At 42.3% G+C, this 27645-nt stretch overlaps 1 protein-coding gene across 1 annotated transcript in view; it reads left to right on the top strand.

Moving 5' to 3' along the window:
- Positions 1 to 26679, top strand: part of MED13L (mediator complex subunit 13-like) — a 182038-nt gene extending 155359 nt beyond the window's left edge. Inside the window, exons 18-30 of the mRNA XM_014963264.1 lie at positions 1050 to 1273; positions 1866 to 2058; positions 4073 to 4517; positions 5703 to 5922; positions 8748 to 8936; positions 11723 to 11946; positions 12380 to 12522; positions 14267 to 14425; positions 15457 to 15633; positions 17842 to 17996; positions 21076 to 21237; positions 23777 to 23889; positions 25030 to 26679. Coding sequence (XP_014818750.1) covers positions 1050 to 1273; positions 1866 to 2058; positions 4073 to 4517; positions 5703 to 5922; positions 8748 to 8936; positions 11723 to 11946; positions 12380 to 12522; positions 14267 to 14425; positions 15457 to 15633; positions 17842 to 17996; positions 21076 to 21237; positions 23777 to 23889; positions 25030 to 25162 — 2537 coding nt within the window. The 3' untranslated portion in view covers positions 25163 to 26679. The remainder of the gene's footprint in view (positions 1 to 1049; positions 1274 to 1865; positions 2059 to 4072; positions 4518 to 5702; positions 5923 to 8747; positions 8937 to 11722; positions 11947 to 12379; positions 12523 to 14266; positions 14426 to 15456; positions 15634 to 17841; positions 17997 to 21075; positions 21238 to 23776; positions 23890 to 25029) is intronic.
- The last annotated feature ends 966 nt before the right edge of the window (positions 26680 to 27645 follow it).

Here is a 27645-nt window from a genome sequence, read left to right as displayed (position 1 = left end):
GATGCAGTCTTGCTTGGGGTTTTTTCCACAGTTCTATCGTGCTTTGCTTCATTTTGTCTCTTGGTATTTAATACGTTGCTGCTTTCCTTTGGGGCTAGGACAAGTTGTGGTAACTCTCTGTCTAAAGCCATGGTGCTTCACGAGGAGTTCTTCTAACCTAATAATTTTTCCAGCATTTATAACTTGAAGAGTTAGGATTTGCCAATTGTTACCAGAGAATAAAACCAAAATTACCATATAGTAAGTAGGAGAGCCTTTGACACAGATTCAGCAATTTTTACTGAATGTTGCCTTTTAATGAAGCTGAATTATATTCTGCACAAACTACTGGGTATATTTTCACTTGAAATTTTCAACAGTATTTCTTCCAGTGACACAGTGTCTGGGAGATACTGTGTTAAACTGGGTGGTGATCCTCAGCTGGGACACTTCCTGTGGAGAGGAGCAGGAGGCAATTTTTAGAATTATGATGACTTTTCTTAGTATTATATACCCAGGAGTAAGTTACCTAACCATTTTACTTAGTAATTTTGCACAACTAGGTGGAGGTAGATGAAGAACTGTAAAATCAGATTTTTATATATTCATGTTTTTACTTTTGGTTGAATAGGAACCTGTGAGGTTATGGTTATGACAAAATAAAACCCTGAGATGAAGCCTCGGGAAGGGCAATACACCTATTTACAGTATCCTGAAAGATGTTTTATTGCAACTTTCTAGGAAACTTTAAGTGGTGCTTGGATTGGCTCCCTTTGCTTAGACTGAACTTTGATTTTTTATGACATTTCTTAAGTACAATATAAATCTTTCTTCTTTATTAAATATTTTTTTTCCAAGGAAAAAGACTGTGGGAGGACATGGTTTATCAGGCCTCATACAGCCTCAGTGTATGTTTCCACACTATGGAAACTTCTAGGAAACTCAGTACAGCACGGGATTAGTTATTTCCAGTACTCCTGTAAAAGACCCCACTTCCTGGTACATCAAAGAACCCACTGCCATTATACAAGTTATTTTAATGTTTTCTCTTTCTCTTTTTCTCTTTGAAGGCTCTGAGGAATCTCCTGAGCCTCTTCCGATCCCGACTTTACTAGTGGGTTACGACAAGGACTTCCTGACAATCTCCCCGTTCTCCTTGCCCTTCTGGGAGAGGCTGTTGCTAGACCCGTACGGGGGCCATCGGGATGTCGCCTACATCGTGGTGTGTCCAGAAAATGAGGCCTTGCTCGACGGAGCCAAAACTTTCTTCAGGGACTTGAGTGCTGTATACGAGGTCGGAATGAGGAACCACACCTAATTATTTCTTCTTAAATGTCACTTTTGCTCTACTGCATGTTCACTGGGGGAAATCCATGTTTTGTAAATTAACAATTATTTGAATAAGGATATATTTCATTTTGAGGACTTTCTGCAATTTCAGAGTCCAAAGATAACATCTAATGGAGTTACACTGTGATTCTTTGTGCGTTTCAGGTTATTTGTTGCCATCTGCTCTTTCCAGTACACATTCTGACTTCACAGAGCATGTAACACTGGTATTCATACATTTGCAACCTAACACATGAAGGCCCAACCAATCCTAAAGCTCAAGGAGTAAAGAAACTGTTGCTTTCTTGTAATTGCTAGGCTGGAGATAAAACCCTTTCCTTTTTTGAGGATGCGCATCATGTACTTCTGAATGTGTAACATTAGTTTTGCTGGAAGTGCCACTCAAGTCAACAGATAAGCGTAGCCTTTTGGTTTTATATTTATTGAGAAGTCACCAGATGTGTGCTGGTAATAGAGGGTTTACGCTACAAACCAGCCTGCATAACATTCTTGGGCGCTTGGCGTTGAGTCACAAGTGTTTCTTCTTTCCTCACCAGATGTGTAGACTTGGGCAGCACAAACCAATCTGCAAAGTGTTACGTGATGGGATTATGCGGGTGGGAAAGACCGTGGCACAGAAGCTGACGGACGAGCTGGTGAGCGAATGGTTTACCCAGCCCTGGGGCACCGAGGAGTGCGACAATCATTCCAGACTCAAACTTTACGCCCAAGTCTGCCGGCATCACCTAGGTAAGTCTGCCATGGTGCTGGCAAGGCTGTCCCCTTTTCTGTTGGCATTTTAGAGTCTATTTGCAGTAGGTGGAAACAGGGCTTTTTTTTAAGGTATGGGTTATGATCTGTTTAAAAAAGGTATAAGGCTTTATCTAAATTTCTTAGTCCTTTCATGTAAAATTTGCCTACTTTAGAAAGGTTGTTTATCAGTCTGATGATCTCGTCAGAGGTTCAGAAGCCCATTCTTATCTTTTTAGAAAAGTCAGTTTGGTATAAGATGTTTGAGTGACTCAAAGTTTATCCACACAAGACTGAATGTATAAATTGATCTGGTTTATGTGCTACTGATAGCTATCATCACACCAGCGTGACAGAGTGATGTGCATGGTGCCTTCAAGCATAACATTTATTTATATGAGGCGAGTTCAGTAAAACTCTGCAGTGATGTGCATGGTGCCTTCAAGCATAACATATTTATATGTGGCGAGTTCACTAAAACTCTGCCAAGGAAGAATGAGTTAACATAGGTGAAAAAGAGAAAGTAACGGTATCCTTGATGGCTGGGGCCTCAGCCTACTGGGTGGGGATACTTGAAGGGATTACCCTGAAGGCAGGGTTTCTTCTGGACCTCATGTGGGCATATTTCCATCCTCAAACAGTGACACACTTTAAAAGATTGGTCTTGTAATTTGGTTTAGGTTTGTTTTTTTTTTAAATTATGGCAACCTGTCATATTTTTTCTTTTACAACATAAGGTCAGGTACGCTTGTTAATGAAGGAGAGAGCAATCTGAGAGTATGAAAGGGTACAAAGTTTGCTGGGGCAGTGACAGAAGATATTGGTCTTGGCTGAGTCCCTGGACTCATGTAACATTGCTCCCAGATTTCAACATGGTTGTTTTATTCCCAATATGACTGAGAAACAGGATCTTGGCACAAGGCACTGACCCATCTAAAATGTCACACATTTGCTGAGACGGTGCCGGTCGGCAAGACGGGCAGTGGGCACAGAACACAAGCCATGCAATGTTCTCTGCTCGAGAGAAATGGACAAACTATTCCTTTGTTTAAAAATAGCCAGGGACTTCTAAGTGGTTTCTTGAAAAGCGCTCACTCCCTTTGCTCTGAAAAAGGCATGACAGTTCTTAAGTCTGCTTACTTTGAGGACTGGTGACCTGGTTTTGGAAAAGAGTTTAAACAAACACGTGGAAGTTATCTGGGCGGTTCTACAGAGCGCTGAGTGCTCGCCCCATCCTTCCAGGAAAGTTTAGCAGAACAGGCTAGGAATCACCTCTCTCAAATGACCCTGTTGCTTCATTCAGTCTGCTTTTAGTTTTAATTTACAATGTAAATGGGAGGGGAGGAATTACTACAACACTAATTAACACAAATACTCCAGGCTTACATGCAGAAATATGTAGCATGTGCACAACCAGTTGAGGAACTGGGCTGTTCAGTTCACACCTGAGGCATCTGGCAGGGGCAGTATTGGAAACATCCCCTGCTGGTAATTTACCACCTCAGAGAGTAAATAAAGAAGAAATATTAATGTAATTATTTTTATTCATTTATCACTTAAAAATAATCACTGTGATAACTCCTTTTCTGATACTGAGGAGCAGAAATAACAATATTAAAGTTCGCCGTTATTGTAGCTCAGGTAAAAAGGACTTTTAGATTTTCAGTCTGGCAAAGATAACCTGCAGTAGATGGCAGAGCTGAACACTATATAAAGCCATTATCTCAACCCAATCTAACCAGAGGTAACGACATGTCAGTACCAGCTCCGCTTCACAAAGCTCTGCAAAGTCAGCCCTGTTTTTAAAGACATTTGATTCATATCAATTAGAACCGAAGCACTGGAGAATGGATCCCAAAGCAAGTATTTATCATGGAGATCATGTTCCCTTAGCATTTGTGTACTCTTAGAACATTCTAAAAGCGCAGGAAATATTGTATGGCTTCATGGTTAATGCAGCTCTCTTTGAGCTGACAGACGGTCATTAATCTCCTTTCCTTCCTCTGCTGTTCAGCACCTTACCTGGCCACTCTGCAGCTCGACAGCAGCCTCTTGCTGCCGCCCAAGTACCAAACCCCAGCGCCAGCAAACCAGTCACAAACAGCACCTGGGAACACTGGACCTGCACCCTCAAACTCAGCGTGTCTTTCAGCTGCTGGGGCACCACCCACAGGCAATTCTTTCAACTCCACACCCAGCGGTGGGACCGGTAGCCTCCCAGCAGGAAGCAGTTCATCCTCTGGATCCTCTGTGCCACAGCTGTCAGCATCTTCTGCAACACCCGGTGTTAACCAGATGACCAGTACCTCGACTCCAGGGTTTAGTGGGAACACTGGTTCAGGGCAAAACACCAGCACTGCGGGAAACACAGCAGAGCGCTCGCAAGGAAGCACAGGTCCTGGAGGAGACACAGAATCGGGTCAAAATGCATCACAACAGCAACAAGAAGGACAGGAAGGGTAAGTTATTTAAGTGCTCAAATGACTCAAAGGATTTCTGATTAAATCCACTGTTCTCCTGCTTTCGTACGACTCACAAACTTTAAGCCTTCTGTAAATCCATGAAAGGAGAGGACCCTCTGACACATGCAGTACCACTGACCTGTTGTAAACGGAGCAGGGCCCAGTTTTATTCGTTTGTAGCAGTTACTGTGAAAGGGGAGGTGGAAAAACCAAACCTCTCCTTTTTCATTACAAGAAACAAAGCTTGATTCAGCTGTGTGACCACGGGTGTTGTAGTGCTGTTTGAGATGCAGCAGGGTACCCTGTGAGGTCAGGACACAGGATTACATTGCTGTTGCTTTAAATTTTAGCTGCACAACTATTTTAAAGACTTCATTATAAATAGTCATCCATCAGACATAAAAATTAGGAAGAGGTTTTATAACGTCTTCTGTAAGTAACTTCCTGAGTGACCATGTTTTTCATTACTCTCATAATAATGCATATTACTAATAGTCATGATATATGTTACGCAGTTCCTGTATCTTAAGTGAAAAGCCCACATCCTGTTGTAGTTCGGGTTGTTCTTAAGACATCTGCTCACTGGATCTATGCAAAACACCATTTCACCAGCTGCAGCATGGATTCTGATGAAGTCTGAGCTGCTTTTTATCACTTACAGATGTTGAGCCTCCTATTCACGGCTGAGGCACGGAGGAGTGTTTTACCAAATCCAAACTGTTCACTTGCTCCTCCCGTTACCAGTGGAACCTTTTCTGTAACTGAACAGAGAACTTCAGTGTCCATGAATATCACTTTGGCCACTTTTCCTCGGTTCTCAATTCCTTCTCTCCCCCTTCCCCCTCTCCCAAAAGAAAACCCAAAACCCGGGCATGCACATACAGGAGAAGAGCTAATATTAGTCAACTTTTCCATATTCTTCAGATATAATCTATTCTGATTGCATTAAATAAAATTATGTTAGATTTTATGGTAAGTCTCTTTAATTAATAACAGATATTTTGGATTAAGAAGTGCTGTGAGTAAAAGTCTTCTCCCCTTAATCAGTATTGTCATGTTTTTTAGTTTTGCTTCTGCACATAAGAATCACTTAGTACTCCCTTTTTTCTCCTCTGCTTTACAGAAATGCAGTAATTAACAGTTGTAAGTTGCCTTTGAATTTAACAATGTGTATGTCTGCAGTGTTACAGAGAGGGAGAGAATAGGGATTCCCACTGAACCGGAGTCTGCGGACAGCAACGCCTACCCTCCGGCCGTGGTCATCTACATGGTGGATCCTTTCACTTACACTGCGGATGAAGAGTCTGCCTCCACCAACTTCTGGCTCTTAAGTCTGATGAGATGCTACACAGAGATGTTGGATAACTTGCCTGAGAACATGAGGAATTCTTTCATTCTCCAGGTAATTCTACTTTCCTCTTTATCTTCACACTGGAGAGTCACTCTGTCACAGCATAGTTCTGGTACCTATGCTGTACTAAATGATAAAAAATGGAAGATGATATATAAAATTTAGGTGACATTTACAAACTATTTTGTTGCCAGTACAAGTCTGTATATTAAGAAAACACTTGCTTTTGTTTTAATGAGGAAATTAATTTAAAGCAGCTACAATATCCTTGCATCAAATCTGTTGCATGGTTCTAGCTATCAGATACACTAGATGCTTTCTGAAGAGGCATTTCAATTATTTAAATGGTGACTTGGGTTGCCATTGCCAAAAATGTCCAGTTGCTCCTTTGATTACTTTGCATGTCGAGTTGTTTGCTTTTTATACTCTCTTGATTTATACTGTTTAATCCAAAAGAAGTATGTGAAACCAGACATTTAATGCATAATTTAACTATTGTGTTGTTATTATCTGCTTCTTAAAAATAATTTACCATGTAACTTGGCATATAATAATAGTTACTTGCTATGGAATTGCTGCAGAATTGAATTTGTGTAGTCAGAAGCAGAGCTTGGCCTCTTGCCCAGTCTGTGTGCTTTGCTGTGCCTCCTGCGTCAGTGGCACGGCCCAGAGAACTGGGGGAGACTGGGAGGCCCCACATTAGAAGCAGAGCATGTACCTGTGCAACACACACAAGAAGCAGCATGATTTCTGTATGCCTTATTCACATCTGCTCAACTTGGCTTAAAAGTATTTTAATTTAAATTATTTTTAAAAAAGAATTGCAAGTTAATATAGTGTCTCAAATTGGGCATGGAAAAAGCATTTGTCATTTTTGCTAATCTTGACCTCATCGCTCCCTGAAATGATGGGGGAAACTGTCACCAAAGTATTTCAGGTTTGGGGATGAACTGAAAATCAGACTCACAACTTCCCATTGCAGTAGGCTGCAGGCAATTTAATTGGTTCAGACCTGCAGATACTAAAAATAAAATAACCGCTGATACCGTGATGCCTGAAATGCAAGAACATGTAAATAGTATTTTGAAATGGTATCGTAGTTTGTATTAAACAACTAATGGGCTTACCAACTCTTTCTAAGTACTGTTTATTTTCTGGGCATTTACCATTTGTTTCTTAAAATATGTGGCATTTTGCCAGTTCAAGTCAAAATAGTTGACAATTTTCTCAAAGTAAAGGGTAACATGATACAGCTACCAGCACAGTATTTTCACAGCTGTACCATAGTATACACAAATACAGGGTTATTTCAAAATAAAGCAAACCCAAATCTTTACATATTTGTTACAATTCATATATAGAGTGGAAAAGCCCAGCTTCTGGAATCCTTGGATAAAGCAATTGTCTTTTAGAAGCAGGCAGTCGCATTTAATAAATAGGACACGCTACCAAAGATCTGATGGTTCAGGCAAGAACCATAGAGTAGTAATAAAAGTTTTGTGATACTTAAGTTTTTATTATTACTGAAAATATCTGTTAAAAGACTTGGGGCTCAGTGTTAGATGCAACATAAATATTTTGTATTGATAGTTTCTACTCCAAAGATCTCACTGTTCAAAAGAAAAGATGTTTCCATAGGCAGGTGTAGGACATTGTACTTCTCAACAGTACATTAAAAAAACCAAAAGAGTTTACAGGAATTTAATTCTGATTTTTAAAACTGAAGCTGAAAACGTTATTTTTGTTAGGTTTTGTTTACTTGTGAAGGAATGTTGTGCCATTTCTCCTTCCTGTTCTTGTGCAGCTGGGTCTTAACCACAAATCTCACAGGCAGATCTTACTGTGCTGGTTGAACGTGTGAATTTAAGTGTCACTTTGCATTAATTTCTGAAACAAATAAAGCTGAACAGCAGCATATGATTGCTGAGCTTCCACTGTTTACTAAATTGAAAAGGAGAGAAACAACCAAATAAATCATTATAATAGAATCTTCATTCTGCTCTCTAGAGTCCTCTGCAAGAACAACACCATCGTGCCCATTCTCATGTGACCAGCAAAAAACCACTAATTCTAACCACAAACTGTGGAACCAAACCTGCCTGAACACAGAGTTCAGAACACTGAGATTAGATAGGAAAGGCTACCTGCAAATGAAGATGTTGATCAGTTTTAAACAAATTGAAGGTGTTTGAATATGGGTGTTTGGCTTTGGGCTGAGGATTAAAAAAATTAAAATTACCCACAGTTTTTAGGGTATTGATTGTAAAAGCCACTAGTAGTTACTCCTGGTGTACTTTGATAAATGTTAGACATGTAACTATGTGCCCTTCCCAAATTGCAGTATAAATGAGAAATTCGACTTCAGAAAACTAAGCCTTGACTGGGGAAAATGATCCGGTCTTTTTGTGTAGTTGGTTGGGTTTCTTACTCAGTGATGTTCATATCACAGAAAGCAAAATTAATGCAGAGTTTTTGGAAAGCTGGGGAATCAACTCCTATTGATGTATTAGAGCACTGTTCAGTTGTTGGTGCCCTCTAAGAAGTCTCCTCCGTTATACCGGCGGGTCGGAGTCTTGGCTTCCTGATTTTGCAACCCCCAATAATCCCCGTGATGGCAGCAGCAGTTTCCTCTCAGGAATGTGATCACTGAGTGTTGCAGCCCTTCAGGCACAAGGGCAGTGGGGAAGCTCCAGATGCCGCAACGCAAATAATAGAATACCACATACAAAGTGTCATGGTTGTTAAATGACTAATGAATGTGTGAATCTGATTTGATATTAATGAATGGCTCTTTGCAATGAACGGATGAATCTGGTTTGCTGTTAATGAAGGGCTCTTTGCAGACTTTCAACCACCTTTTGTTGTTTTATGAATAGATTGTGCCTTGCCAGTACATGCTGCAGACAATGAAGGATGAGCAGGTTTTCTACATTCAGCACTTGAAGTCCCTGGCGTTCTCGGTGTACTGCCAGTGCCGCAGGCCGCTGCCCACCCAGATCCACATCAAGTCACTCACAGGCTTTGGGCCAGCTGCCAGCATTGAGATGACCCTCAAAAATCCTGAGGTTAGTACTGCTGTCAAGAAAATGAAGCCTGCTAATAAACTGTACCCCCTTCTCTCAAATATCAGGGGAAAAAAAAAAAAAAAAAAGAGTAGAGAAAATATTTTTAGGAGGATTTTTTCAAGGTATAGAAGACAATGACAATATAAAGGGAAAAGGTAAGCTAATGTTAAATAGAAGATAGTAAGAAAATTGTCAAGACTATTGGCTTTCAAAACGTTTTAAGCTTCTGGGTTTGAGTCATAAAGTAAAAGGCTAAAGGTCAGCAGGAAAGAAGAGAAAATGTGTGCTGGTACTTGGGATCCTGAGACATTTTGTAGTTTCACTCCATGGTACTCCTACAAGAAAGTGTTTATGTCCAACCTTTATTTATATACACATATATATGCATATATATGAAATAAGTTCCTGTGCCTAATTACAGATATTAGATTAATTCCCTGAGGTAATGGAGAAATCCCCCTATTTCAGTGAACTTATCTTTCATCTGTTTTTTAAACTGTAAATACTCAAGCCCTATTTCTGGAATTTCAGGGATTTCAAAAGAAGAATAATCCATCCTGCTTTCCATGAATGTTTTTCATTCTTTGAAAGATAACGAAGACTGTTTTATTTAGATTAAATGGACCGACCAAACACTTAAACACTTATCTTGGGATAAAGACATGCTTGTAAGGGTTTAAAAACCTAGTTTCAAAATCATCATAAACCCAAGCTATCAGCACGTTTCATTACCCACATAAAACCATAAGCTCTCACTGAACATTTCTAAAAGCAGAATCACCCCAGGCGTCTCCTCTTCGTGTTCTCTCCTCGTGCTTCCCTCAGAAAGGGAGCTGTGCAGCGGGATGGATTTTGCAGCAAGTTAAGACAGTCAGAGTTCAAGCTATTTAGGTGTAAGGGGAAGAGCAATAAACTTGTAAGATCCTTGCAAGCATCTCCCTCCCTTTAATGACTGTTCCTGCGGTGCTGCCTGGGTGGTGCCCTTCTAGAAAGTGACATAAGAAGAAATACAATATTCCCTTCATGTCTCTAACGAAACCGCATAACTTACTTTTCCCCTAAGCTGATTAACATGCTCTTTGCATTTCATATTTCATTTCCTGAAGATACAAAGGACACCCAAAAAGGGGTAAATGTTTTCAAGGAGCAGCTTACATTTGGCATACTTAATTAATCAGATCTCTACTTCTTCGATTTTACATGCATTTCCTACCTGTCTGCACTGCAGACTTCCAAACTTTGCCTGAAAAATTAAGAAAATACTCTGACCATTTCTAAATTATTGGGCATGTCTGGTCAGGCCCATCATGTTTTTCTTCAGAGAGGAGTTATAAAGCAAAGATGGGTTTGGGGCCGAGCAGCTGGCATGAAGCTTTGCAGAAGAAGACCTGGAGGTCCTGCTGGATGAGATGGGTGTGAGCCAGCAACGTGCCCTTGCAGCAAAGAAACCAGGAGCAGGGGCTGCATTCGGGAGGGTGCTGACAGCACAGCAAGGGCATGATTCCCCACTTCTCAGTGCTCCTGAGGCTCACCTGGAACCTGCTGGGTCTGGTTCTGGGCTCCTCAGTGCACAAAACATGGACAAACCAGAGCAAATCCAGCAAAGGGCCACAAAGATGAGTAAGGGACGGGAGCATCTGAGAACTGAGGAGATGCCAGGAGGGCTCTGACAAATGTGTATAAATCCCTGATGGGAGGGAGTGAAGCTGGAGCCAGGCTCTTCTTGGTGGCATCCAGTGATGGGATGAGAGGCAGTGAGCACAAATTGAAATACAGGAAATTGTTTAAATGAAAAAAACCAAGAAAACGTTTTTACTGAGGGGGTGATTGAGCATTGGAAGTAGCTGCCCAGGCAGGCTGAGCGGGCTGACCGTCCCCAGCACTGGAGATGGCATCCAATATCTCTCTATGTCCAACGATGCAGATACTCTGAGGCCTGGGCAACCTGCTCTAATTGCCCGTTTCAGCAGGAGGATTGGACTAGATGATCAGACATCTCTTCCAGTGTGATTTTATGACTTTTATACCTTTTAAAAAAAAAAAAAATGAAGATGGGGTTCGTAACTTATTACTGTCAGGCTCTGCAGGAGGGCTGCACATGTATTATTTACAGTACTGATTTGTTTCTGCTTATTGCTAAGTGGTGTTGAATGGCCTTGATTTCATGTAACCTTTTACAGGTTAGTTTTCTGAGGGGTATTTTTTTTTCTTAAAGAGAAGCACTATTGCATCTACAGCAGATCTGATGAATTAGGTCAGTTCTGATTCAAAAACCAAAGTATTTCTGAGCTATAAGACCTCAAGAATTTCTAACGTCATGCCTGATGTTCATGAAAGTATGTTATACCTCATGCCTAGATAGAAACCTGTACATGAAGTTGGAGCTTTACCTGAGCAATTTCCAAGTTAAGTCCATGGTAGCTCACATTTGATTGTCCTGTCCATTGCTCTGTAGGTGGTATGTGAATGAATAGAGGTGAGCAGATGCCATCAATTATAGCAAAAAGATCTATCAAATACCAGGTTAAAACTCCTGACCGTTTCAGAGATTGGTTATCACCCTGTCCAAAGACTGTTTTCAACCTTTAGTTCAAACCCTTAGTTTCAACCCAATGAAAGTCTATAACCACCCTTTTCCCAGTATTTCTCTTGACAATGAACCCCTTGAATTTATTTATTGTTTCAAGCTCGCATTTCTCTGTACTCGCCACCAGTCTGGGTTTGTGTGTTTCTTGCATTAAGTAGTTTTTGATGTATCTGCTGATGATCGGTTGACTTCATTGCAGAGGCCCAGCCCAATCCAACTGTACTCGCCTCCTTTCATACTGGCACCCATCAAAGACAAACAGACAGAGCTGGGAGAAACATTTGGAGAGGCCAGTCAGAAATACAACGTGCTTTTTGTTGGATACTGTTTGTCTCACGACCAGCGTTGGCTTCTGGCGTCCTGCACGGACCTGCACGGCGAATTGCTGGAAACCTGCATAGTTAACATTGATTTACCAAACAGGTACTTTTTATACTAGATCTAGGTCTCTAGTAGTCATCCCTCACTCCTCATCACTTTCTTGCACATCCCTTCTAATTGTATTTCCTTGTATTTCCTGCTGATGTGATGATGATGTTACAGTGAAAACATTTCAGTTGGCACTTGCACACTGTGTTACGCTCGTGTTACATATGGTACCTCCAAATCTTACCTTAAGGAACAACGGGTACATTGCTCAGCAGATTGACACCTCTTCTGTGTCACTGCAGTAATAGTTCTGAAAGCAAACACTACTTTTTCTGCTTTTTGTTAGTAAAAGGTAAGTTAGGAGTTCCACAGAACTGTAGGAACTCCTCTAGAGGGTAAGCGGTGAAATAATCATATGCAATAGAAATCTGAATATTGTCCTCAATTCTCTTCTTACCTTTTTGGTTTTTCCTTCCTTAACCACCAGGTCAAGGAGGAGCAAGTTGTCTGCACGTAAGATTGGTCTGCAGAAGCTGTGGGAGTGGTGCATTGGCATCGTACAGATGACATCACTGCCTTGGAGAGTTGTCATCGGGCGGCTCGGCCGCCTTGGCCACGGGGAGTTAAAAGGTATGAAAGTGTCAGTGCTGTCACCCCCTGCGGCTTTGGAATTGGGACATGGTGCAAGGCAGGATGACTTCCACATCCATCATGAACCTTTAGAGCCAGGAGATTGAGAGTGACAATCCTGGTTCTGCGTGTTTGTACTGGTTTGCATGAACAACGTCCTTGTTTGTGCACTGGGTCTGACACTGCTCCCTCGTGTCTTGTCGATGTTGTGTAGATACCTCTGAGGGGAGGTCAGGGGTTTCCTCACGTTAGGAAAAGATCTGAACAATACTTGTTCTGTCACAGAAATAGAAGTGGGATTCAATTCTGACTCCTAAACTTAAACACTAACTAAACAAACAAAACATTCTTGCAAAAAAAATTCCTGAACAAAAAAAAAAGAGAATTTTTTTTTCTGAGATATATAAAACTACCTGATCTTTAGTGTTAACCAGCGATAAGGTATTCTCCACATCCTGCAAAGAGTTCCCAAGATGTAGTGTCCCTAACAGCTGTGTGGGAGCTCTGGATGGGTTTAGGTAGAGGTACCTTAATCCAGGAAGGGCAGGGACTGCCAGCCTGGTTCACTTCAAGAGCAATTCCTCTCCCTAATTTAAATACATGCACTCAGTGCCTTTATTCCATTTCTGATGGCTGTGGCCACACTCCAGCTTTTGTTTTGGTAACTGACTGGGAGGAAATGGGATTCTGAGAGGGTGCTCTCAGTCTTCACTCATCTCCTGAGTTGGAACGTGAAGATAAATTAGACAGGAGGATACAGACCTTTCATGAGTGTTTGTCCTTTTATATTAATAACTGAAGGAGACCTGAGTTCCTCTGATTAGCTTATTGTGAGAGATTCTGTATTTCATGAGAGGGGAAAAAGATTTAAAAACAGTGCACGATAAATAACAATTCAGTCTGAAAGCAGAAATAAGTACTCTAGGGGGCAAAAAAAGCAATAATTGAATGCCTTCTCTCACCCAGTACATGTAGGGAAGAAGAGCTGCTGCCTGCCCTGGTGGGGGAATTTGGCATCCATCACACACACAGGAGTTACATGGAACCAAGGCAGGAAAACGGATTAAGAATTTAATCAGCAGCTCCCTTCCTCTGTTTGGACACATAATGCCTTTTAAATGGCTACATGTAGTTTCTTGAATGTATATCTGCACCTCCACTGAAATTTGCTTTATTTTAGTGTATTTTATTCATGACATTCCCTGATGTTGAGTGTGTGAATTCATTTGCTTATGTTTCAAGTATTCCAATTACGCAGCACGTTAGATGAAAACGGATGTCCTTTGTGGGGAAAAAAAAATATCAGTGCATTTCAGGAAAAGATTTGGATGTAAATAAAAAAAAAAATTAAAAAAATCTTTTAAAATAGAATCCTTATATCTTGCCCTGTTTCACATCAGATAAATACCTCCTCTACCTTGCAGAATGAAGGCTTATTCTTAAAGAAACACATCCTTTTGGTGATTTGTCAGAGTAAGGCAGTTATTAGCTCAGGGGAAAGCCAACAAAGCACCACAGAACTGACACAGCCCCACAGGAGCTGCTGAATCCCCAGCTGGCAGAGCCACCGCCTCGTTCACCTGGGGAGGCCGTTCCAGAGCGGGATGTTAAAGAAAGGCCAAGTGTTAGTCATATTTCGCTATTTCTGAGCAAGTGCTGGCTATTTCAGGACTCCACTCATAAGAGCAAGTGCTGGCTATTTCAGGACTCCACTGTGTTCTATCATGACGTTTATTGCTTTCAGACTGGAGCATCCTCCTCGGGGAGTGCTCCCTGCAGACAATCAGCAAACAGCTGAAGGAGGTGTGTCGCATGTGCGGCATCTCGTCGGCGGACTCGCCTTCCATCCTCAGTGCCTGCTTAGTTGCCATGGAGCCACAGGGGTCATTTGTTGTGATGCCAGGTAAATTTTATCCAACTATTTAAACACCAATGAAACTTTTCTTCTTTTATCACACTTAGCACATAAGCTTGTTCATTTTGTGAGACTTTTGAGTCCAACAAGACCTTGACTAACACGGTATTTGTGGTAGCAAATAGGTTGAGCCAGCAAAATTCCCAAAAATGCCATGAAGAGATGCTGTGTTGGGAGTGGAGTCTCCTGGGGGCAGGAGCACTGTGTGTCACTGCCACACTGATGGCCTTTTCCATGGGAGGTGACGAGAACTGGTCTCAGTTCCCATCAGCTGCAGTGGGATGTTGTAGGGGAAGAGTGCAGCCTCTGTGAGAGTCTGCAGGGTGAAAGAGCAGGAGTCTCTCTAAACGGGAGTAAGGATAAACCTACTTGCCTTTTCACACGCCTAAGTGATTTAGAAAGACCTATTAGGAGCAGCAGTTCATGGAGTTAAGTTGAAATAAAATGAAATTTTGACGTTCCCTTTACTTATTTGTTGCCTTATGTAAGCACGTACTTTGCAATGCACGTGGTGACATATCCTTACAAAGTACTCTGGCTTTTTAAGCTTAGAAATAAAAGATTACAACATGGAACACAATTAAATGGGCTGGAAAATTACTCATCAAGTTGAATAATTTGCAAAGCTGAGATTTTTATTTTTTTTAACATGAGAAAATAGATAGCAAGTTCTGCTTTTTTCATGTCAACCAAAGTGGGGTATATTTCATAATTATACAGATGTGTATGTTGAAAATAAATTCAACTCACTCGTTTAACAAGTAAATCCTTGATGAAGGGGCAGCAGAATGAAAGAAAAGGTGGGGCATTGTATGGGAATTCAGAGCTGAACATTATCTATACAAACTGATCTTAATTTCAAGCTATTCTAGTAATTTATTCTCTTTAAGATAAGAACCTTCAAACACATGTATTAGCTTGCAAACCCAGATTAGATGCTCAGAAGTGTAACTGAACACAGACTGTATATTTTAAGTTGATGCAAATTAACGTCTCTGCTGTTTGTTCTGTTCTGGAAGATGCTGTCACCATGGGATCGGTGTTTGGCCGGAGCACCGCGCTCAACCTGCAGTCGTCCCAGCTGAACACCCCCCAGGATGCCTCCTGTACACACATCCTGGTTTTCCCAACCTCTGCTACTATCCAGGTGGCCCCGGCCAATTACCCCAACGAGGATGGATTCAGCCCCACTAATGGTGAGTAACGAGAGGTGAAATCCTGGAGAAGGCTCGGCTGCCGGCTCAGCCCACAGCACAGCTGCACCTCTCACCAGTCAGGGAGTTCTCACACAGATCACCCCAGTTTCATGTAAAGAGAACACCCCCGTACTTTGTAGTTCCAGGATAACACAGTATGGCTTTTCTGAAGTCCGTTTTCAGATAACTGTACTCATTTATTCCAAAAGTGACAGGGACCAATCAACATGCAAAAGGGCACAGACTATAAAATACTTTTTATGGTCGTCGTGACTTGAAGAGGCCAACTTGTTTGTTAGAGGAGGGGCTCACTTCATGCGCTGCTGCGTACAGAGCTTGTGAGGAAGGAGGTACTTACTTGAGAATTTTAATCTCCCTGTAAAGTAGGGAAAATAGACCAACCTGAGTGAGGAAGGAGGTACTTACTTGAGAATTTTGATCTCCCTGTAAAGTAGGCAAAATAGACCAACCTGAGACTTCCTAACGCTAGCACCGTGCTCTTTCGAGCGCATTCAACCCGATAGTTTTAGTGTCAGCAGGACTCTGGTTAATACTTCATATAAAATAAATAATTTCCTAACTCTTTGCTATAAATCCTTAGAAATTATTGTAAAATACTTTAAGCCAAGAGTAACTACAAACATTTACGATAGAAGTATTTTACGAAGAGGGAAGTTATAGAGGAAGAAAGGCCCAGTATTTTTAATGAAAGACTCTGCTTTGATCTGTTCCTCCTGGAATTCCAGTGCCCCCCCCCGAAGGGAAGTTACCCCTCTGAATACCTGTCCTTCCCGGGCCCCGGAATCCTGAGGAACGCTGGGCTGACAAATATTTAACCTGTGTTAACCTGCCCTTTACTGCTTCAGATGCTAATTAGAATCAGGTACAAGAACTGGCGTTTTCCAAAATGGTGTTAAATTTAATTTTCTTAACTCTGTTCTACTTAATGATTAAACTGCTTCCTATGCTATTAGCCATCTCGTTTCTGCTCTGGAGGCGAAGCAGAGCATGACATTAGTTCTGGTTTCTTTACTGAGGTTGTAGGACAGAAGTTAATAAACTTCAGTTAATTCATGGCTCTTGCAGCCCAGTGGTTCTCTTCAGAAGATGAAGAAAAACAACCACCTGCCTGTTTCAACACCAGGACTGCAGGGGACGTTAGTTCAAGACACACACATCCTTTTGCATTTTCACGCAGAGTAAATTCTTTTTCAAGAGAAATTATTTACTATAACACGTAGAAATGCATGACTTACTTAGGGTATAAATTTGGGTGCAATTCTCATTAATGTGGTTAATTCAGACAGCTCCCACTGTCCCTTTCTGTGCCCTAAAATGTACCTTAAATGTCATTATACTGTTTAAACATCTTTGCCTACTGAGAAATCTGGATCAGGAAAAAATCCCTAAACCCTATAAACCATATTGTGATGCTTGTCAGTTTTTGCTTTGTATCTATAATGTCTTCATGTAAATGACTTGTGGTACCACAACTGATGCTGCCAAGGACTGAGGAATGGAAGGTGCTCCTCACAGAATGCAAACACAGCTTCACTGTAGCTTTACACCCTTCCCACATATTAACATAAACCACAGTCAAGTAGCAACTTAGATAATGCAACTGTGTTTAATCTCTGAGATGAAACTGAAATATTCCAAGCTGTGTGGTAGGAAATCCTGATGCAGCACGTGGAGTAATCCCGACTGTGTCCCCCATGGTCCTGTGAGCGACGGCCCCGCAGCTGGGGGGCTGCTCCTGGGGGGCTGAGCAAGGGGGTATGAGCCCTGGGGGCACTGGAGGCCTGAGGAGCAGCCCCTGCTGAGAGGAAAGAACCTGGGTTTATTGAATGTACTCCAAGGGTTCTGTTAATGGATTTCTGTGACCAGCTGCAGGAAGGTGTCGGTTTTTCTGTTCCAAAATTCAATTTGGCTTTTTTATTAAGCAGCTACGGCCGGATTTTTGTTCACTCCGTGACCATTGTTAAAATGTATGATTTTAATAGATGTCTGCCAGCTCTTCCTTTCAAGACTGTGAGGTTGCAGTAAAAGGCACTAAGGAGGATTAAACAGTGAAATGTTTATCTCTGTTCTCATCTGTCTCAAAAGGAATGATAATAAATTATAGGGAATGGTAAGAAATTACAAAAATTTTTTGACGAAAACAAGTACAGCACATTCAAAATTATTTTTCTTTCTTTTCTTTTTCAGATGACATGTTTGACCTCCCATTCCCAGATGACATGGACAATGACATTAGAATTTTAATAACAGGGAATCTTCACTCTTCACCAAATTCCTCGCCAGTTCCTTCCCCTGGCTCACCATCTGGCATTGGAGTGGGGTCTCACTTCCAGCACAGCAGGGTAAGGCTGGAGCCCTCTTGGGCATATGCTACTTATAATAAAACCCAACCCCCCCCAAATCTTCCAACAAAATCTTTTTTCCTGTAGATTCTCAAATGTAATTAGGTCAACAGCAAGCGGAAATTAACATTAAAATTGAAGGTGCTGGTTAAATACTGTTGTAGAAGATGTCTCTGTCGTGACTATTTACATCTCTAAAGTTAATTGTTAGTGTTCAAGATAATTGAGAGGAAGAGAGGAGGACAGAGAAGCTTTATTTTCATGTGGCAGAGCCGTATCTAATGACCCTGTATATATCTAATCTGTACTCATCCCTTCTTTCCTGGAAAATCATAAGGAATGTCCTGGCACAAAGTGACAAGTCCTAGAGAGAAAGGAAGCTGTGACAGCTCTGTTCTCATCCATCTCTAGGGGAGGCAAGAAGGGAGATAATTCTCCCAATAATAAAACCCTACCCCTGGAAATTCTGCAGGTGCTGGATGTTTATGCAAATGCTCTTTTCTTAGTAAAAATTAGCCCAGGGCACATAGCGTTTGTAAGGTATTTTTGTTTGAAGTGGCTTTTATAAAGTCAGTTCCAACACCAGTAATTACTTAAAATGCAAATTATTTCTGGTAATTCGAGGCAGCGCATTACTTCTTTCCTAAATAATACAGGCTTTTATTAAAGAAACAGGCTAACTTTTATACAAGACAGATAACCCCATGCATTTAAAGGTTCTGATTTTAGTGATGTGTAATCATATCAGTACCTGGATCGGGATCGGTGGCCGTCACTGGTGCTTTGAACAGTCTCAAGGGGAACTCTAACTCCTGTAGGAAAGGCAGGACAGAACAGGTCCTAGAGGAGGTACAGGTACAGCTGAGAGATTTGCCTGTGAATGATTCTACTCGTTCAGCCCCTGGAACAAAGCACTGCAGTTTCTAAATGTAAATAAGATCTTCAGAAAAGAATTCAAACTCCCTGAGAAGGACTAACTGAGTGGTGGTAGTTTCACCACCCGGAAGGAAAAAGTCCTGCCTATATTTTTCTTGCAACCTCTGCAAAATGCTTCAGTGGTCAGCTTAGTACAGTCCTGAGCCAGAAATGACTTCTGCATCACCCCCAGAAATGCTAACACTGTATTCTGTGAGCTTAGAACACAACCACCTTACTTTATATTAATGCTCCAACCCACTTTTCAAAGGCTAAATAATTGCACATCACTGTCACTTGGTTATTTCAAACCGATATGTAGGCAAATTTCAAGTTTTAAATTCTCTTACTGAACCCTCCAGCCATAAATTACAACTCATCACTCATTACAACTTCTCTCTCTTACTTAGCTCACTCAGCACTGTCTTCTGTACCAACCCTGTTCTGTACCGCTGTCAGAAATGCACTTACAAAACTAATTCTCACTGGAACTCCACGCAGGTGCCTTAAGAACAGCACTGAAAGGTTAATGACCAAAGAGCCTGGAGACCTGGACAAGCCATTTCTAGATGAACCTGTCACAGTAATTCAGTTTAACCATTAACAAGGGCCTAGTAATTGATGTGTAATTTTTGGTTTTAAAAAAGCAACAGCGTGTGATCATTACCTTGTGGGTCGGGGAAGGTCAAGCCTTCGCCCATGTAGCCCGTAATTGATTGCTGCAGTTCAGCAGAGCCCTCAGTGCTCGGCCACCAGCTCCAGGGTTTGCTCTTGGGCTTTGGGAGCGCCCACAGCCAGGGCAGCTCCTGCCTTCTCCAGGCTTTCTGGGGTGGTTAACCTTCTCTGATTCCTCAGCCAGATACTGCTCTTGGAAAAGACCTGCTTGAAGGACTGACACTGAAGGCTTTGTGATTAAGCCAGTTTTCTGTGGAGTATTTTTCATTTTTTTGGAACTTATCACCTTAAAAGATGTTTATGGATTAAATGAGCTGCTACCCCAGTTCTTCTGGGATAAGTTACAAAGTAAACTACTTCGCAGGCATCTCTTGATGAAATAAAGTAAGCAAATGAAGTAAAGTAAAGCAAAATAATAAAGGGTGTTTCCAAAAAAAACCCCAAATGCATTCAAAGTAGGAACGTGCTCTAGAATGGAACGGCAGTCACCCTTCCTGCTTCCTAAGGAGACCCTTGGGTTTGGTGATGTGGTGTGTGATAGATAAGGGGATGTGTATGTATAGACACACACAGGATGAGGTAAATATGCTCACACCAAGTGTTCTGTCCAACAGCCTCACGTGTGGGAGGTTCAGTGAGGTTCTACTCCACAGAAATGAAATCACAAACACAGACACTGACAGGCAGCGACTCCAACCCTGAAAGGAGTTTTACAGACCATTTCTCGTTGTTTAACTCTCTCCTCCCCAAATAACTCTTTGCTCCATATATAAGAATATGAGTAACTGACAAAAATAGAGTATATAAATAAAAGCATAAGTGATATAAATTGCAAAGCAGAACAGCTGTTTCCTTTTCCCCCACCTCCCCCGCTGGGCTGTACAAACACAAACAAAGCGTAGTATCTTCTCTCCAAATGTCCAGAGCAGGGAACAGTAAGTGTAGCATTTATTTTCTAAGCTATCACTGAACTAACTGAGGAAGCAAAATAAAGACACAGCTACTCTCTATTCTTCCATATTTGAGTGTGTAACACAGCCTTCCACAAGCTGAAGCCAGGAAGATCTGCAGCACAAACTGCTGGTTTTGAAATGTATCGGAAAAGTCTATGAGGCTCCATAAAGTTAAGTTCAGCACTGGTCTCTGTCTGATGCACACGAGGAGCTGCTCAGATTGATGGCCACAGCCCAGTACCTCTGAGTCACTCTGCACCATCAAACCCCACAGGTGCTGGGTTCAGTTTAGGAGGTTTATGTTGCTGTGTGGGAATCTGAAGTGATGCTGGAGCATCAGCCTGGAGAACCCCAAGTACAGGGGAAAAAGGGATTAGACAACTTTCACTAAGCTTTGTGAATGACTAAAGGATGGCTCATTAAGAACAAGGCAGAACTGGATTAAATACTGAGTAATAAGTAAATGAAAGTAGTGTTATTGGAGTGGGATGTAATGACATAAACTGACTGACCTGCCTCTCCAACTCCTCTTTCAGAGCCAAGGGGAGCGTCTCCTCTCCAGAGAAGCCCCTGAAGAGCTGAAGCAGCAACCCCTCGCTCTGGGATACTTCGTATCAACTGCCAAAGCTGAGAATCTTCCCCAGTGGTTCTGGTCATCCTGTCCCCAGGCACAAAACCAGTGTCCCCTCTTCCTGAAGGTCTGTCTTGGTGCCCTTTCACAGGGGAGGGGGAAGAACTCTATTGATATCCTATGTTGGCTTGGACTGTTACCGGAACTGTGACAGTACTGGGAATGGAACTGTAATTTTAGGTTTAAATTTACATAAAATAGCTGGCTATTAAAACTTAATTCTCTGTTCCTAAAGCTCCTCCTGAAAATGGAATAATTTGGCAGCTTCTAAATACAGAATCATCAAAGCTGTATTGGGTATTACAGAAGGGCCCTGGTTTTCAGGTTCAGTCAGCCTGAGCCAGGAATGTGCTGGGGAGCCCTGTACAGCAGCAGTGGTTCCACCAGAGACTCGCTGCTTCCTTTAAAGTGTTGTGTGGCTTCTTTTTTGAATGAATCAAAAACCTGTGAGCTAGTGGGCATGGAAAGGTGACAAACCTGCCTTGATGGCACCACACAGCTATCTGAGCAAGCAACCTACAGAATGGTAAAGATAGTACCAACTACTTTATCCATTTCCATCTTAATTAACAAGCACTAAACATTTTTGCAACACGTAACTAAATTCTCTGATCAAAGCCTATCAGGCAATTAGCAGAGTAAAGGTGTTCAGTATTTCTCAGTTCTTTCCTCATGCAAAAGAATCAGTTTTAGGGCTGCCGTGGCTGGCTTTATACTCAGTAGCAAAGAACTGGACCTGGTTCCTTACACTCTGCACTGCTCATAGGTTTCCCTGGAGTACATGCTTTTCTTTCCACCTACACAATGGAGATCTCAAAATGAAAAATAAACCCCCATGCTCTTGGAGCTAGAGATGAAGTTCTATGCTAAACTTAAAACTACCTTTTTTTGTGAATGAGTAATCCAAAGGCTATGTTTCGGTTCCAGCAGTAAAATCAGAGTCAGCAGAGCTCCAGGCAAGGTGGTGAATTCCTTCCGTAAGCTCACGCTAGATTTGTATGAGAGAGAAGGAGCCACCACCCCTCCCTGCACCACCCCCCCCAGCCCAGCACAATTGCTCTCTCATGAATTAAATGTTTAATTTGACTTGGAACATAGTGCTTTGGTTTGGACAATTTTTAATAAAAGCGAGGGGCTGAATTCATGCAGAAACTTGTAGCCCATGGAGTGAGCAGGTGGTGCCGTCTCCTTTCTGCTGCAATGAGGAAACGTGTGCGGCGTGCGAGGCGCACCGAGGGAGTCAGCTTTCTCTGCTCTGGATTAAGTATTTTGGAGCTCAAGTATTTCCCCTCTAATGCGTGTGCTGTAACTGGAGCAGTGTAAGGCAGAGGTTTTGCCTCAGCAGGCTGCGCGGGAACTGGACCTGGTTCCTTACACTCTGCACTTCTCATGGATAGATTTCCCTGGAGTACATGCTTTTCTTTCCACCTACACAATGGAGATCTCAAAATGAAAAATAAACCCCCATGCTCTTGGAGCTAGAGATGAAGTTCTATGCTAAACTTAAAACTACCTTTTTTTGTGAATGAGTAATCCAAAGGCTATGTTTCGGTTCCAGCAGTAAAATCAGAGTCAGCAGAGCTCCAGGCAAGGTGGTGAATTCCTTCCGTAAGCTCACGCTAGATTTGTATGAGAGAGAAGGAGCCACCACCCCTCCCTGCACCACCCCCCCCAGCCCAGCACAATTGCTCTCTCATGAATTAAATGTTTAATTTGACTTGGAACATAGTGCTTTGGTTTGGACAATTTTTAATAAAAGCGAGGGGCTGAATTCATGCAGAAACTTGTAGCCCATGGAGTGAGCAGGTGGTGCCGTCTCCTTTCTGCTGCAATGAGGAAACGTGTGCGGCGTGCGAGGCGCACCGAGGGAGTCAGCTTTCTCTGCTCTGGATTAAGTATTTTGGAGCTCAAGTATTTCCCCTCTAATGCGTGTGCTGTAACTGGAGCAGTGTAAGGCAGAGGTTTTGCCTCAGCAGGCTGCACGGCGTGTTGGGCTGCCCACTTAAAAGCCTTGTGTGGTGGCTCTGCCCCCAGCTCAGACATGACTCAGCAGGCTGCGCGGCGTGTTGGGCTGCCCACTTAAAAGCCTTGCGTGGTGGCTCTGCCCCCTGCTCAGCATCCACATGAATCCCTCTCCTGCTCCTGTATGAACTGCAGCACAGTTGCTCCAGAAGCTGGGGCAGATGGAGATGGTGTCCCCGCACAGAGCAGGACAAAGCCTTCTGGCCAGACACCCCCCGTGTGGTACTCGGCCAGGGGTCTCCTCCTGGGGGAATTTGGAGACTCAGGATGGTTTGTTACTGAGATACCAGAAGAGCCGCTGCCACGTCCCAGGTGTTTCCCCCATCCCTTCTCCCCTGACCAACATTAAGAACAGAATTCAGGGATCTTTTGGAACGGTCCTTGATTCCAGTCAAAACGAGAAGTCAGTTTATTCAAAAATGTAAATCCTTATGGAACTTGGAAATACCCGTGGTCGTGGTGAGTTCAGCAAAGAGCTGCCAGCTTTCCCTGCTGGCCTGAGACAATTCAGTGTGTTTGTTCCCTGTGAATCTTCAGAAGTGCTTGCTACACGAAGAGTTAATTGGTGCTTTTCCTTTGCGCAGGCCTCGTTGCATCACCATATCTCTGTAGCGCAGACGGATGAGCTTCTACCTGCCAGAAATTCTCAGCGAGTTCCTCACCCCCTTGACTCGAAAACTACATCAGATGTCTTGAGGTAACACCTTTTGCCTTCTGCATTTCCTCCCTAAGGCTGCGGGGACCGAGTCTGAAATTTCAGGGGGATCGAAAACTACATCAGATGTCTTGAGGTAACGCCTTTTGCCTTCTGCATTTCCCCCCTAAGGCTGCGGGGACTGAGTCTGAAATTTCAGAGGGATTTTTTTCTTTTCACCCTGGCAAAATGATTTCTGAGCTTTATCAACAGCTGTCCCCTACGTGTGTGTCTCAGAGCAGTGGGCAACCAAAGAGCAGGACTTCGAGGGATATTATGTTTTCCATACTTGGTTTGCCTCCCAAGGATTGTTCTGTTTAGCTGACAGTCAAATCTGGGTTGTTTTTACTCACAAACCAAATCGATTTCTAGATGGAAATCGAAGTTCTGTGTCGATACCGGTATCTTAGGAATTGGGATATAAAGGAGACCTTGTTCCTGAGTTAACACAGGGCTGTGGATGGTTCAAGATAATTAGAGGAATGTTTGCCTCCTTCCCACCTGCTGGGGACTGACAAAAGATGTGGGTGGAACACACCAGTGGACAAACACGTAACCAAGTAGAGAGTATCAGCAGGAAACACAAAGGATAATCTGCTCTAAGAAAGCTGGTGGTGTATTAATGTAGAACACCTGAATTTGCCGCCTCTTAGCGGAGTGAGGCATCACCTGGGCAAACTGTCTTTGTTGTGAGTTAAAGGAAGATGCACCGCCCAGGGAAAGGCACAGACACGAGTTACAAGAAGAGAAATTCTAACCCAGGAGGATCCCACAGAGTGTGACCAAACGCAGGCAGAGGGTGCCCAGAGGGGCTGTGGGACCTCTGTCCTTGGGGGCATTCAGGACTCAAGGCTTTGAGTACAGCGGTGGTGGAACCTCTCTGATTCCATCAGCTCTGCCACACGCTGGGCAGGGCCTGCATTCAGATGGCCTGGTCCAAGTTCAAACATATTAAAACTAAAAATTTGTGCTTCTCCTGCCCCACTTTTCGGTGAGTTTTCTACTTTGCCAACACCCTGACACAGCCGGGCAGTCCTCCTGACATCGTGTCTCCAGGAGAAACCAGAGATAAGGTTAAGTAAATGGTCAAGAGGGAAAGGAGTAAAGAATTGGGGTGTCATTTCAGTGTGTTTCTCTCTGCAGGTTCGTTCTGGAGCAGTACAATGCACTGTCCTGGCTCACGTGTAACCCTGCCACTCAGGATCGCAGCTCCTGCCTTCCTGTCCACTTCGTGGTGCTCACTCAGCTGTACAACGCCATCATGAATATACTTTAATAGATAGAAAAAGCACTTGTTCTTCTGGCTTATTCTCCCCCTCGACCTGAGAAACGTGCCACAGTCTGCAAAGATCACAATTATCGCTTCTCTTCAGACCAGTCCTGTGCTGTGCTTCTGTTCCTCCGAAAGCACATGTGAATCCTGCAGTGTTCAAACCTGAACTACCCATGAACATCTCTGGCAGCTTCAGTCCAAAATCTGGGAACATCCAAGACCAGTGAACACAGAGTAACCTCAAGCCAGTGTTAGTTTGGTGGCCCAGTAACTACTGGTCAGTGTGATTATTTTTTTTAATATTTTATTTTTTTAAGGAAGACTACAGTATCTTTTTGCATTAGGAACTCTGACAAACACCCACGAGCAGTTTCAGCCCTGCGAGTGAAAACACCTTGTAGTGACCAGTTTGGGTTGTCCAAAACTTACCTTGTCGTTTGATCGTCGTCAACTGGGACTTCACAGGAGAAAAACCAACCAACCAACCAACCGCACAGTTGTAGTCTCGTATAAATATTGGAGTTTTCTGTCTACCTGGAGTTCCTGTCAGAGTGGATTGGGATGAATGCATGCATTTGTTACCTGTCCATGTAGTTATGAATGGTCTGGAGATACTTTATTTATTTTTAGGTTTGGGGAGGGGAGGGATTAAATTATAAAGGACCAGGAACAGTAGAATATCTTCAAAATCCAGCTCCGTTCCACTGTAGGGTTATTTATCTCCGTACCTCTCCCTCTTCTGACCTAGAAATCAAAAGCCAAGCTCCTAACAATCCGAGTCCCAGCTGGGAAGGGAGGCGCGTGCTGGTGAGGACGCTCCGGGGCTCCCGGGGCCGGCACCTGCCGTCGGCCGGGCCCGCGCCAGGAACGGCCAGTGTTGGATGAAGGAAAACACTACCTGGGGGAGGGGGCAGCCAGAGGTAGGGAGGAAAAATACTTTAAAGCCCCATGGAAGGGCAAATGGAAAGTGGTAAATTAATCTATTGTAGAGCTATGATTGAAATATATTTCCGGTAAATTTAGCGACGCTAGAAACCTATTTACTGAAACCCAAGTCGCCCTTTAATTCCGGGCGGACTCGTCCATGTACATATCCAAAAAATATGGTTTTTGTTTACACTAAATCAGTTACAAATCTGGTGTATTTTTTCTGACTATAGGAATATTATTTCAAAGAAATAATTTTTAAAAATTATATCATTAAATTAGTACTTGAAGTTATACCACTGTGGTGGAAAAGTTACTTTGTTTAGTAAAATGATTGCCATTTTAAAGGTTAATGGCTAATTGAAGTATTTTTATGACTCCTTCATTCCAGGCTTCAAGGGGTTTATATTTAAACCCCGTTTTGTAGTGTTGGGTGTTGCACTGCGCAGCAGACGGGGCTGCCTTAGAGAGGGGTCGGGCACTTTGATCGGGCTGTGAGACCTGACTTAGCTATCTGTGGAGAGAGAAAAAAAAAAAAACCTACCAATTTTAAAAGTTCTTCCAAAAGACTTTCATGTTCTGGTTAAAAAAAATGAAATTCTATGATTTTAAAAAGTATTTTTCTTGAGATAATGTAACATTTAAAACAAATTATATAAAATAATAAATAAATAAAAAAAAAAAATGGCTTGTGTAATGAGAAGGTGAAGTCAGAGAAGGAACGGGGGAAGGGCCGAGTTCCTTCTCTGCACCGACCCTCCCGGGCGGGGTGTCCTCTTTGCAATGTATAGGTTAAAAAAAAAAAAAAAAAAAAATTAAAAAGTCTCCTAGTGCTATTTTTGTTCTTCCTTTTACCCTGCTCAGTGCCTTTTAGCACTGCTTTTGCTTGGTCTGTCCTCTGCCCTTGTGTTGGAGGGTCTACCATAAAGACAGCACAGTGCAAATATGGCCTTCCCGCTGACAGGGGCTCCACTCTACCAGCAAGCTTCGGATTTAAATTTTGGGCAAAGATTTCAATACAGCTCTTTCTCCTAGTTCACATGCAGAAATATACAGAAATTGGCTCCTGTGGACAGATTAATAACAAGAGAAAAGACATTGTGACTATTGTACATTTCTTTGTAAATTATAAGAAAAAAAAAAAAAAAAAAAAAAATCTGATATCAAACCATTTGTATCTAATGTGTACAGTGTAAAATTGACTTTAAAAATATTGCAGTACTATTTTTTCTTAATCAGAAAAGAAAAATTCTCAAGGCCTTTTGAAGAGCATAAAAAGATGAAGATTGTAAACTTGTATAAAAAAAAAAAATCTAACTTGGGGAGGAAAAAATGTAAAGTAGACATTTGTAATCTTTTACCATTTGGGGGTTATTTGTTCCCAGGATTCATCTAACTTTGGATTATTATTTTGTTTGTTCTTTTTAAATGGGCCGTTTTTATCCAGGGGTGTTTCTTCCCCAGAAACCTGGTTCTAAGCAAAAATTAAGAATAAAAAAAAAAAGGGCAGCAAGGAGTAGTTTTCATCTGGTGTCTTTTATTTAATTTTTTTAAGTTAA

The sequence above is a fragment of the Calidris pugnax genome, unplaced genomic scaffold, assembly GCF_001431845.1.
Source record: "Calidris pugnax isolate Ruff unplaced genomic scaffold, ASM143184v1 scaffold32, whole genome shotgun sequence".
Lineage (NCBI taxonomy): Eukaryota > Metazoa > Chordata > Aves > Charadriiformes > Scolopacidae > Calidris > Calidris pugnax.
Note: the sequence above shows the minus strand (reverse complement) of the source record. Positions and strands in the feature narration are given on the sequence as shown.